At 45.8% G+C, this 13,872-nt stretch overlaps 1 protein-coding gene across 1 annotated transcript in view; it reads right to left on the bottom strand.

The window, feature by feature from the left end:
- Window positions 1-6,517: 6,517 nt before the first annotated feature.
- LOC122946025 (cytochrome P450 2A13-like) overlaps window positions 6,518-13,872 on the bottom strand; it is a 20,981-nt gene continuing 13,626 nt past the window's right edge. Inside the window, exons 5-9 of the mRNA XM_044305314.1 lie at window positions 10,424-10,600; window positions 10,028-10,169; window positions 8,619-8,806; window positions 7,691-7,832; window positions 6,518-7,148 (exon numbers count right to left, since the gene is read on the bottom strand). Of these exons, the coding sequence (XP_044161249.1) occupies window positions 6,964-7,148; window positions 7,691-7,832; window positions 8,619-8,806; window positions 10,028-10,169; window positions 10,424-10,600 (834 nt within the window). The 3' untranslated portion in view covers window positions 6,518-6,963. The remainder of the gene's footprint in view (window positions 7,149-7,690; window positions 7,833-8,618; window positions 8,807-10,027; window positions 10,170-10,423; window positions 10,601-13,872) is intronic.

The following is a 13,872-nucleotide window of genomic DNA, read 5'->3' as shown; positions in this document are numbered from 1 at the left end:
AGACATAGAATGCACTGACGCACAACCACTTATGTTTCCTGATGATGAGGACATGGGAATACCACCTCAGCATGTCTCTGATGATGACGAAACACAGGTGCCAACTGCTGCGTCTTTCTGCAGTGTGCAGACTGAACAGGAGGTCAGGGATCAAGACTGGGTGGAAGACGATGCAGGGGACGATGAGGTCCTAGACCCCACATGGAATGAAGGTCGTGCCACTGACTTTCACAGTTCGGAGGAAGAGGCAGTGGTGAGACCGAGCCAACAGCGTAGCAAAAGAGGGAGCAGTGGGCAAAAGCAGAACACCCGCCGCCAAGAGACTCCGCCTGCTACTGACCGCCGCCATCTGGGACCGAGCACCCCAAAGGCAGCTTCAAGGAGTTCCCTGGCATGGCACTTCTTCAAACAATGTGCTGACGACAAGACCCGAGTGGTTTGCACGCTGTGCCATCAGAGCCTGAAGCGAGGCATTAACGTTCTGAACCTGAGCACAACCTGCATGACCAGGCACCTGCATGCAAAGCATGAACTGCAGTGGAGTAAACACCTTAAAACCAAGGAAGTCACTCAGGCTCCCCCTGCTACCTCTTCTGCTGCTGCCGCCTCGGCCTATTCTGCTGCTGCCGCCTCGGCCTCTTCCTCCGCCTCTGGAGGAACGTTGGCACCTGCCGCCCAGCAAACAGGGGATGTACCACCAACACCACCACCACCACCTCCGTCACCAAGCGTCTCAACCATGTCACACGCCAGCGTTCAGCTCTCCATCTCACAAACATTTGAGAGAAAGCGTAAATTCCCACCTAGCCACCCTCGATCCCTGGCCCTGAATGCCAGCATTTCTAAACTACTGGCCTATGAAATGCTGTCATTCAGGCTGGTGGACACAGACAGCTTCAAACAGCTCATGTCGCTTGCTGTCCCACAGTATGTTGTTCCCAGCCGGCACTACTTCTCCAAGAGAGCCGTGCCTTCCCTGCACAACCAAGTATCCGATAAAATCAAGTGTGCACTGCGCAACGCCATCTGTGGCAAGGTCCACCTAACCACAGATACGTGGACCAGTAAGCACGGCCAGGGACGCTATATCTCCCTAACTGCACACTGGGTAAATGTAGTGGCAGCTGGGCCCCAGGCGGAGAGCTGTTTGGCGCACGTCCTTCCGCCGCCAAGGATCGCAGGGCAACATTCTTTGCCTCCTGTTGCCACCTCCTCCTTCTCGGCTTCCTCCTCCTCTTCTTCCACCTGCTCATCCAGTCAGCCACACACCTTCACCACCAACTTCAGCACAGCCCGGGGTAAACGTCAGCAGGCCATTCTGAAACTCATATGTTTGGGGGACAGGCCCCACACCGCACAGGAGTTGTGGCGGGGTATAGAACAACAGACCGACGAGTGGTTGCTGCCGGTGAGCCTCAAGCCCGGCCTGGTGGTGTGTGATAATGGGCGAAATCTCGTTGCAGCTCTGGGACTAGCCAATTTGACGCACATCCCTTGCTTGGCGCATGTGCTGAATTTGGTGGTGCAGAAGTTCATTCACAACTACCCCGACATGTCAGAGCTGCTGCATAAAGTGCGGGCCGTCTGTTCGCGCTTCCGGCGTTCACATCCTGCTGCTGCTCGCCTGTCTGCGCTACAGCGTAACTTCGGCCTTCCCGCTCACCGCCTCATATGCGACGTGCCCACCAGGTGGAACTCCACCTTGCACATGCTGGACAGACTGTGCGAGCAGCAGCAGGCCATAGTGGAGTTTCAGCTGCAGCACGCACGGGTCAGTCGCACTACAGAACAGCACCACTTCACCACCAATGACTGGGCCTCCATGCGAGACCTGTGTGCCCTGTTGCGCTGTTTCGAGTACTCCACCAACATGGCCAGTGGCGATGACACCGTTATCAGCGTTACAATACCACTTCTATGTCTCCTTGAGAAAACACTTAGGGCGATGATGGAAGAGGAGGTGGCCCAGGAGGAGGAGGAGGAGGAGGAGGAAGAGGGGTCATTTTTAGCACTTTCAGGCCAGTCTCTTCGAAGTGACTCAGAGGGAGGTTTTTGGCAACAGCAGAGGCCAGGTACAAATGTGGCCAGCCAGGGCCCACTACTGGAGGACGAGGAGGACGAGGATGAGGAGGAGGTGGAGGAGGATGAGGATGAAGCATGGTCACAGCGGGGTGGCACCCAACGCAGCTCGGGTCCATCACTGGTGCGTGGCTGGGGGGAAAGGCAGGACGATGACGATACGCCTCCCACAGAGGACAGCTTGTCCTTATCCCTGGGCAGCCTGGCACACATGAGCGACTACATGCTGCAGTGCCTGCGCAACGACAGCAGAGTTGCCCACATTTTAACCTGTGCGGACTACTGGGTTGCCACCCTGCTGGATCCACGCTACAAAGACAATGTGCCCACCTTACTTCCTGCACTGGAGCGTGATAGGAAGATGCGCGAGTACAAGCGCACGTTGGTAGACGCGCTACTGAGAGCATTCCCAAATGTCACAGGGGAACAAGTGGAAGCCCAAGGCCAAGGCAGAGGAGGAGCAAGAGGTCGCCAAGGCAGCTGTGTCACGGCCAGCTCCTCTGAGGGCAGGGTTAGCATGGCAGAGATGTGGAAAACTTTTGTCAACACGCCACAGCTAACTGCACCACCACCTGATACGCAACGTGTTAGCAGGAGGCAACATTTCACTAACATGGTGGAACAGTACGTGTGCACACCCCTCCACGTACTGACTGATGGTTCGGCCCCATTCAACTTCTGGGTCTCTAAATTGTCCACGTGGCCAGAGCTAGCCTTTTATGCCTTGGAGGTGCTGGCCTGCCCGGCAGCCAGCGTTTTGTCTGAACGTGTATTCAGCACGGCAGGGGGCGTCATTACAGACAAACGCAGCCGCCTGTCTACAGCCAATGTGGACAAGCTGACGTTCATAAAAATGAACCAGGCATGGATCCCACAGGACCTGTCCGTCCCTTGTCCAGATTAGACATTAACTACCTCCCCATAACCATATATTATTGGACTCCAGGGCACTTCCTCATTCAATCCTATTTTTATTTTCATTTTACCATTATATTGCGATGCTACCCAAAGTTGAATGAACCTCTCCTCTGCCTGTGTGCTAGGCCTAAATATATGCCAATGGACTGTTGCAGTGGTGGCTGACATGAAGCCTGATTCTCTGCTATGACATGCAGACTGATTCTCTGCTGACATGAAGCCAGATCCTCTGTTACGGGACCTCTCTCCTCTGCCTGTGTGTGTGCTGGGCCTAAATATATGCCAATGGACTGTTGCAGTGGTGGCTGACGTGAAGCCTCATTCTCTGCTATGACATGCAGACTGATTCTCTGCTGACATGAAGCCAGATTCTCTGTTACGGGACCTCTCTCCTCTGCCTGTGTGTGTGCTGGGCCTAAATATATGCCAATGGACTGTTGCAGTGGTGGCTGACGTGAAGCCTCATTCTCTGCTATGACATGCAGACTAATTCTCTGCTGACATGAAGACAGATTCTCTGTTACGGGACCTCCCTCCTCTGCCTGGGTGCTGGGCCTAAATATATGCCAATGGACTGTTGCAGTGGTGGCTGACGTGAAGCCTGATTCTCTGCTATGACATGCAGACTGATTCTCTGCTGACATGAAGCCAGATCCTCTGTTACGGGACCTCTCTCCTCTGCCTGTGTGTGTGCTGGGCCTAAATATATGCCAATGGACTGTTGCAGTGGTGGCTGACGTGAAGCCTCATTCTCTGCTATGACATGCAGACTGATTCTCTGCTGACATGAAGCCAGATCCTCTGTTACGGGACCTCTCTCCTCTGCCTGTGTGTGTGCTGGGCCTAAATATATGCCAATGGACTGTTGCAGTGGTGGCTGACGTGAAGCCTCATTCTCTGCTATGACATGCAGACTGATTCTCTGCTGACATGAAGCCAGATTGTCTGTTACGGGACCTCTCTCCTCTGCCTGGGTGCTGGGTAGTGTTGAGCGCGAATATTCGAAAAGCAAATTTTTTTCGCGAATATCGCAACTTCGCGATTTCGCGAATATTTCGAATATAGTGCTATATATTCGTAAAAACGAATATTCGTTTTTTGTTTTTTTCCCCCCCCCCCCACAAAATTACAGTACACATATAATTGATTGTTTCCCAAAGGTCCAACAGCTCAGATCTTACTCACATTGCCTAGAAAGTGATTGAGGCGCGAATCTTCGTAAGGCGATTTTATTAGCGCACATGCGAATATCGGCACGTCCCAGAACAGAGGCAAAGGGCTTTGCATTCATACATTAGTGAATTGAGTTGCGAATCTTCGTAAGGCGATTTTATTAGCGCACATGCGAATATCTACACTTGTCCCAGAACAGAGGCAAAGGGCTTTGCATTCATACATTAGTGATTGAATTGAGCTGCGAATCTTCGTAAGGCGATTTTATTAACGCAAATGCAAATATCTACACTTGTCCCCAGAACAGAGAGGCAAAGGCCTGTGCATTCATATAGTATAGCACCATATTCGCGAATACGTAGAACTTCGTAAAATTCGATTAACGAAAATTCGTATTTTTTATTTTACTTTCCACCTTACAGATTACATTGATCTGTACTCTGTCAACTACTGTCATCACCCCCCACTGTATCTCGATTGATTCCCAAAAGTCTCACATTCCCTAGAAAGTGATTGAGGTGCGAATCTTCGTAAGGCGATTTTATTAGCGCACATGCGAATATCGGCACGTCCCAGAACAGAGGCAAAGGGCTTTGCATTCATACATTAGTGAATTGAGTTGCGAATCTTCGTAAGGCGATTTTATTAGCGCACATGCGAATATCTACACTTGTCCCAGAACAGAGGCAAAGGGCTTTGCATTCATACATTAGTGATTGAATTGAGCTGCGAATCTTCGTAAGGCGATTTTATTAACGCAAATGCAAATATCTACACTTGTCCCCAGAACAGAGAGGCAAAGGCCTGTGCATTCATATAGTATAGCACCATATTCGCGAATACGTAGAACTTCGTAAAATTCGATTAACGAAAATTCGTATTTTTTATTTTACTTTCCACCTTACAGATTACATTGATCTGTACTCTGTCAACTACTGTCATCACCCCCCACTGTATCTCGATTGATTCCCAAAAGTCTCACATTCCCTAGAAAGTGATTGAGGTGCGAATCTTCGTAAGGCGATTTTATTAGCGCACATGCGAATATCTACACTTGTCCCAGAACAGAGGCAAAGGGCATTGCATTCATACATTAGTGATTGAATTGAGTTGCGAATCTTCGTAAGGCGATTTCATTAGCGCACATGTGAATTTTGCATAAAATATATGTATAATGCGATGCGAAAATTCGAATTATCGCATATGCGAAATAATAACGAATTTGAATAATCGCGAATATTTTACGAATATTCTTTCGAATATTCACAAAATTTCGCGAATTCGAATATGGGACATGCCGCTCAACACTAGTGCTGGGCCTAAATTTATGACAATGGACTGTTGCAGTGGTGGGTGACGTGAAGCCTGATTCTCTGCTATGACATGCAGACTGATTCTCTGCTGACATGAAGCCAGATTGTCTGTTACGGGACCTCTCTCCTCTGCCTGTGTGTGTGCTGGGCCTAAATATATGCCAATGGACTGTTGCAGTGGTGGCTGACGTGAAGCCTCATTCTCTGCTATGACATGCAGACTAATTCTCTGCTGACATGAAGCCAGATTGTCTGTTACGGGACCTCTCTCCTCTGCCTGGGTGCCGGGGCCTAAATATCTGAGAATGGACTGTTCCAGTGGTGGGTGACGGGAAGCCAGATTCTCTGCTATGGAACCTCTCTCCAATTGATTTTGGTTAATTTTTATTTATTTAATTTTTATTTTAATTCATTTCCCTATCCACATTTGTTTGCAGGGGATTTACCTACATGTTGCTGCCTTTTGCAGCCCTCTAGCTCTTTCCTGGGCTGTTTTACAGCCTTTTTAGTGCCGAAAAGTTCGGGTCCCCATTGACTTCAATGGGGTTCGGGTTCGGGACGAAGTTCGGATCGGGTTCGGATCCCGAACCCGAACATTTCCGGGATGTTCGGCCGAACTTCTCGAACCCGAACATCCAGGTGTTCGCTCAACTCTATTCATTAGCTATAGTAAAACATCCTATGTTCACAGGCCCTGGACATGGCTAGCTAATTGCGGGAAATACCGCCTGTAGCACCATATTACCACTCTGGGGCAGGATGTGATGGACATTGTAGTGGAGTCGCATTGGGAATTATAACAAACGCAGTATTTATTTTGTATACACTGAGATAAACGTCTTATACAACAATCATACCGTTAAAGCCTCATGCACATGACCGCGCCATGTTTTGCAGTCCACAAATTGCGGATCGGCAAAACACAGATGCCGGCCACGTTCATTCCACCATTTGCAGAACGGAATGGGCCACCCACAATAGAAATGCCTATTCTTGAAAGACAATAAATGACATGCAGTGTACAGCACAGGAGACACAGTGCAGTCCAATGTTTTATTAACACTGAATCATTGCAGAAGATTAGAATTTTATTATGTACAATAAATCCCGGCATGACTTCCAGAAACTAGTCTCTGATTTTATTTATTTTTTTATTTTTATTTTTATTTATTTTTGTGTGTGTGTGTTTTAATTGATATCCTAAATGGGTTTTTCGGGATAGGTCATCAATATTAGAATGACGGGGGTCTGAACAGCTGGTTGAAGAGAAGGCCACGTGCCATGCAAATGCTGCACTAATGATGGCGAGCAGCCTTCTCTTCAACCAGCTGATCTGTGGGGGTGATGGGTGTCAGACCCCACCGATCTGATATTGATTGCCTAAAAAATCCTGTAAAACCTCTTTAAAATTTAGAGCTTTTCTTTGTTTGCATGTTCTAGATTGTCTTGGTTTTCTCTATGCAAGAAGTTTTTCCTCAACTCAGAAGCGAGGGACAACCTTCATCTGGTATGAATGAGGTCTTGAAGCGTTGGTGTTGGGCTCTGGTCTTATGCTCAGATTCTTTCTGTCTGTTGTAGGCTCCAAGGTGAACTTTTGCAGTATGGTGGTTAGAAACAGGAAGAGCTCCATGCGAGCCAGGCCTTCTCCCATACACATGCGTTTGCCTAAGAAGATACAGCAAGCATACATTTTAAGAAGTCAAGCTAAATTTGATACTGGTAGTTTTCCACTCTAGTGAAGCTAAATCTGATGAGCTATCTTAACTCAATAAGTGCTGAAAAGGGATAGTTCAGGGACATATTTAATTCTGTTACATTAGTACTGTGTACTTAATGTCTCTTTACACGGGATGATATGACATCAGATTGTTGGGAAGGAAGCATTCCTTCCTGACAACCTACTGCTCGCTGGTGGAGGAGACCGTTTTATTTACATGCACAATCTCCTCAAGAGATGGTAAGGAGTGATCGCTAACGCCATGACTGTGATGTGTGTTAATTATAAATACAGGGCAAGGCAATTGATTTCTAAGCCCTGTCAATGAATGTTTTGGTCTTAAAACACAGTATAGATCCACGACCAAAAACGTCCTCTAATATTCTCCTATACCAAACCCAGGTTAATATGGAGCTCACCCAGCTCAGCCATACAATAGGTTACAGAATTTTCTTTCAACTTAGCTAAAAACTAATGATCAACTAATTACCTGTAGAGAATGGCATAAATGCATCATGTTTCTTAAAGCAACCATTTTTGTTAAGAAAGTGTGAAGGATCAAATTCTTCTGGGTTCTTGAATTGTTTTGGGTCTTTCAACACAGAGGTCAGGACTGGAAACACCATGGTTCCCTGAAAGTTAGTAAACATGTTAAAAACTGGGTCTAGTTAGCAGTTGATAGGAAGAATTGAACCAAGTTGCTGAGATATCAGCACACCTTCCTCAGCATGGCTATTCTCTAAATGTAGATGCTTAGCCATGAAGCCTACATATACATTTTCAATAACAGCAAAGAAAGGTTTGAAATAAAATGTCAAATGTCTGGCATGATTTGTTAGCTTAAAAAATAGCAAAAGGTAGACAGCTAAGACAGTAAAAAAAGTTGCAGAACCATTCACTTCAGTGGAGCTGTAGAAAATACAGAAGTTACTCCGTGTGCATTCTGTTTCCGTTTGTCCGCATGGCCGTTCCGAAAAAAATAGTAGTACATGTCCAATTATTGACTGCAAACCACAGTCCAAAGCCCCATTTAAGTCAATGGGTCCGCAAAAAATACGAAACGCACACAGAACACATCCGTATGTCATCCGTATGTCATCCGTATTTTGTGGATCTATACTGTAGAAATGCTATGCCCAGCCCATATTGCTCATGTGTTTGGTGATTAATAAGTTACTGTATATGTTTCTGTATATGAGCCACAAAAATCAGATTAATTACGGAAACCATACGGAAATGTTTTGTGCAATAACAGAACGGAATAGGACTTAAATCAGAGGGAAAAAAACTCAGATATAGAGCAACGGATCAGTGAAAACAGACCGCAAAATTACAACGGTCATGTGCATGAGCACATACAAGATTTACAAGTCCAACTTTGCGGTCTCCATAAGGAGTAGCTTTATTCCCCCAGATACCTTTGGAATGTGATATCCTCTGAAGGTTGTGTCCTTGCTGACAGAATGAGGCAATCCTGAAGGGACAATATCAGCAAATCTTTGAACCTCATGGATTACAGCTTCTGTATACGGCATTTTACTCTTGTCTTCTATTGATGGACAACGATCTTTCCCGATTACATTGTCAATCTCTTTATGGATCTTTTCTGAAAAAGATAAAAGACACAACATTGCTCATTTTTTACAGACTAGTATTATTATTATTAGCCTAATTGTAGCCATAGTTCAATTGCAAGGAAAGTCTTATGTCTTATCAGGGACACAAAAGGTACAGGTGAATCCACCAGTGGGCCCCTAGGCAAGGTGGGCCTTTAGTCTCGCAGCCCCTGCACAAATGGCACATTACACAGTGGACTTACTGTACTACATACAGTATAAATAGGTAATGTACAGCACTTTATCCAGCCTATGATCATATAAAAAACTGGGTAGATTATTTAGGGGGTTCTCCAGGAATTAAGAAAATGATAATGTGTAAATATTACATTATTATAAATATATTCTCAAATACTTTTCATTATTTATAATGGCTTATTTTGTCTGGGGCGCAATCATCAGGGAAAACAAAATGGCCGCTGTCCCATTAGTTCACACAAAATCTGTCCTGATCACCCATTAGGACAACTTACTTTACAACACTAAGTAAAGAGCTGCCTCCTCCTCCTCCTCTCTACTTGTCAGGGATCATAATCCTGAATACAGATGATAAGAACTTTAGCTGAATCTCTCTAAAAAACCCACCAGCCCTATTTCCTCCAACTTATGCTCCTACAATCAGACCTACAAGAGGTTCTATAATATAAACAACTTAGAAATATGGATCCTGTTGAAATCAACCTCATTGACCTTGATTTTGGATGAAGGTTGTGGTAGGGAAGGAAGTTTAGCATTTTATGCTTATAGTAAAGTTAAGCTTCAGTAAGGGAAAAGGGAGCAGAGGGAGCGTTTTATCAAAAGCTAAACCTAACAGGTGCTTATTATAAATGGTGATGAGCGAATCGAAGTCCACAAAGTGGACTTCAATCTAAATTTCATGATTAATTCGATTAGTTGGGAAGTCGAATTTGCTTCTCCTTCAAGCAAGATGGCGGCGGCCTGCCCATTGTGATAAAATGTATCAGGTAAGTATTTTTTTCATTACATTTTACACTGTGTTATTAATATCAGATTGTGCGATCATGTATAAACGCGGCATCTGAAGGGTACAATGACGAAGAGCCTCTGCGTTTTCCTCTGGTTTTTAGATCCTCTGCCGTATCTCAAAACTGGAAAGGAAAACGCAGATGTGAAAGCAGCATTACTTCTATAGCCACACAACTGTATGTGTACTGTACTATTTAAAAAAAATACAGATTCAGACTAATCACCTTGTATTTCCGGATGTTTCAAGAGTATAATAAAACAATATCTCAATGTCAAACTTGTAGTCTCTGTTCCAGCAAAGAATAAATCTAATATTGTCCCCTCTAGGTTCTCATTATGAAATTCGGTGTTTGGATTATTTTTTTCCTTAAAAAAAAAAAATAATTCCATCATTATTTTAATGATCAATTATTACCAAGTCTGGATTCTTTTTTTTCTTTAAAAAATATATAATAAGCTGTTATTTTAATTTTCAAATCCCCATACACTCGTTGCTGATGTAATACAGTAGGAATTGGAGTAAATAAAAAGTGCAGTGTTCAATAGAATCAATGCTTTCAATATCTTTTTTTCAAAGATTCTTGAATTTTTGCTGCTGTGGAACCCTATAAATATGTTACCTCTTCCATCTTCATGAGAAAGCAGTCTATGAAGTCACGAGGGCAGTTTTCATCCAGGGTGGCTCGGTGGCTTTTCACCATCTCCTTAATAAACTGATTCAGGTTGTTGACAATTTTGAAGATCTTCTGGTGAGGACCAGGAATGTAGGGCATTACGGAGGGGAATATGTTAAAGAGCTAATTGAAAAAACAAGTAACAGAAAAAAACATAGCATCACTATTATTTTGTTATTTGAGTGTCATATTTAATTGTGTTAGTATATAACTTGACTTTATAAATGAAGTCTGTCACCAGCAAATTGACTGATAAACCAGGTACTACTGTACGTCTTGTAGGACTAGCTCAGCTGAGAGAGGCTTGGGCCCACCTTTGGGGCACTTATATACTCATTTGTAAATTTTTCTCTAGAATGAAGCAACGGATTGCCAAGTAAAAGATATCATTGCATACAGTTCGGCTAGGCCTACAAGGTTATGTGCCTTGTTTATCAGTGAATGTCCTATTGACTTTAAATTCTTCTCTACATCCATCGTATATGTACAACGGATGTCAGGTCTTTAAAGATGGCACCAGCTGCAGAGCGAGAGCCATAGCTGCCGGGGGCCTGCTGTATGAAACTCCAGCTAATATCCATAATACACACCCCAAAATAGTGTTATCAAAAACTAAAGATTGTCTTGCAAAATATGTGCCCCCAAATATCTCCGTAGACATAACAATAAAAAAGTTATGGGAGTCATAATTATTATATTTTTTTTGTTAGTATTACAACCCAAGAAAAACTATACATATGTGGTATTGCCCAATTTGCAACGGCCTGGAAAATGAAGAGCACAAGTCAGTTTTATTAATAAATGAACACTGTAAAAAAAAATAATAATAAAATAAAATTGTGGCAGAATTGCAGTTTTGCCGTTTTCTTCCAATTTCTCCCCTCTGCTTCCCACTACATCCTATGCAATATTAAATGGTGAAATTAGAAAGTAAAACTTGTCCTGCAAAAACAAGCCCTCATAAGGCTATAAAAAAATTATGGCTCTGGGGAGGCAGGGAGCGAAAAACAAGGTTAAAGCATATGTCAACCTTCATAGGAAATGTTTTTTTAATTAATTCAATGCATCTTAAATAAAAATAAAAAATGAAGCTATATTTACACCTCCATCCTTGTAGGTACTCAACAATAAACTATTTTTAATTAGTACTTTCTGCAAAGTTTCCTTAGGCTTATCTCACTGACAGGTCCTGCAGGCAATGCTACAGCACTCAGCACACAGTGGTTTTTGTCCTTTTCTCAGCATATATACCGGGTAGAAGTTGAATCATCATAGTCAATGGGATCTGGTGGGAAAGCGGTAGTGTCCGGCAATGCAGGATCTGGAGAACTCTGGCAGGCTGTTCTCTACCTGAACAGTCTGCCAGAGTTCCTTGCAACAAGTGTAAAACTAGCTTTATTTTGATGTTCTGTTTTAATTTTGATCTAAGCAAAGGCGTCCAAACAATGACATTGAGTCATAGGTCCATCCATTGTGCATTACTATACTTTCCCAAAGAGGTTAACAGGTTGCTGTGTGTCATGGTCTTACCTTCTTACTGTTCTCCTTCGTTTGACATGTGCTGGCGGCCATCTTGGTTTCTGGGTTTCTTGTAGCCTCCCACCCTGCGGCTTCTCCTTCCCACTGGGAGGAGCTGGATGCCTAGCTCATATATATAGAAGGTCTGTGGCTTCAGTTCCTTGCTTGGTCCTCCTGTGTTCACATGCTTCTAAGACTGCTGCTGCTTCTGGTTCCTGATCCTGGCCTCGTCTGACTACCCCGTTGGTTCCTGATCCTGGCTTCGTCTGACTACCCTCCTGGTTCCTGACCTCTGTCTACGCAAGACCCTGCTTCGGTTTAGCCATCCGTTTGGACTTTTGCTACAGCTTGATTTTCAATAAAGCCTTCTTATTTCCACTTATCTCTTGTTGTACGTCTGGTTCATGGTTCCATGACATTAGGACCAAGCCATGAATTCTGACGGTACAGGGCCATCCTCGCTACCTACGCTGGTTGCCAGACTTGATCAGCAGGATCACCTGTTGGGTCGGTTCGCTGTGGCGTTGCAAACCCTGCTTGAACGCACGGCTCATTTCGCTTCCGTTGCCGATGGGTCGGTTGTCGCTCCTGGGCCAGCTCCTACTGCCGCTCCGGTTGTTGCGCCAGAGTCTACCCCGACACCTGTTGCTGCGCCTGCGGTGTCTCGGGGTATGACCGGTTCTGCCCCCCTTCCACAGCGCTTTGGGGGAGAGCCAACTCAGTGCCGAGGTTTCCTTAACCAGGTGGGCATTTATTTTGAGTTGCTGCCACATGCCTTTCCTACTGAGAGATCAAAGGTGGGCTTCTTGATCTCGCTGCTCTCGGACAAGGCCTTGGCCTGGGCCAGCCCTTTATGGGAGAACAACAATCCGGTGGTTGCCGAGTTTTCCGGTTTTGTTGCTTCTCTTCGGAAGGTATTCGATGTGCCGGCTCGTGCTGCCTCTGCTGCGAAGCTCCTTATGTCCATCAGACAGGGTTCACGATCCGTAGCTGAATACGCCATTGAGTTTCGTACCCTGGCAGCAGAGGTGGGCTGGAATAATGAGGCTCTGGTCGCTGCTTTCTCTCATGGTCTCTCGGATGCCTTGAAGGATGAGGTTGCAGCTAAGGACCTACCAGTGGAGCTCGAGTCTCTTATTTCTTTCCTGATTTTGATTGACACCAGACTCAGGGAGAGACCTTCCTTTAAGGAGAGCCTGCGGAGGTCTTCTAACAGATTGGCGCCTACGTTTGCTGTCCCACCCGTGCCTCCCTCTCCTCCCACGCCTCCTGGGGATGACTTGTCTGGGGGTGAACCCATGCAGCTGGGGTTTGCTCGCCTGTCCGAGGGGGAGAGGGTACTCCGGAGACGCAAGGGCCGATGCATGTACTGTGGTCTCGGTGTGCATTTTCGGTTGGCATGTCCGAACCGTCCGGGAAACGCTCGCACCTGAGATCCTGTCGGGGGCAGATCTTGGGTGGAGTCTCCTCGTCCCCGGTTTCCCGTGTTGACAAACCACTGATCACTGTTGTCCTCTCCTGGGTTGGGGGCTCGGTGACGACCCAGGCGTTGGTGGACTCTGGTGCTGGTGGTTTGTTCATTGATAGTGTGTTCGCTGCCGCCAATTCCATTCCTCTGCAGCCTCGAGGTTCCCCACTGGCTCTTGAGGCGATAGACGGCAGACCCCTTCTGCCGCCACACGTGACTCATGAGACCCTTCCAGTGGGGATAGCCATTGGTGCCGTTCACAGAGAGTCGGTCTGTCTCCAGGTGATTTCGTCTCCACACTACTCGGTGGTCTTGGGGTACCCCTGGCTCCAGAAGCATAATCCGACTTTCGATTGGAGATCGGCCGAGATCCTCTCGTGGTCATCGCAGTGTGGGGCTAGTTTCATCC

This window comes from Bufo gargarizans, chromosome 9 (genome assembly GCF_014858855.1).
Source record: "Bufo gargarizans isolate SCDJY-AF-19 chromosome 9, ASM1485885v1, whole genome shotgun sequence".
Lineage (NCBI taxonomy): Eukaryota > Metazoa > Chordata > Amphibia > Anura > Bufonidae > Bufo > Bufo gargarizans.
Note: the sequence above shows the minus strand (reverse complement) of the source record. Positions and strands in the feature narration are given on the sequence as shown.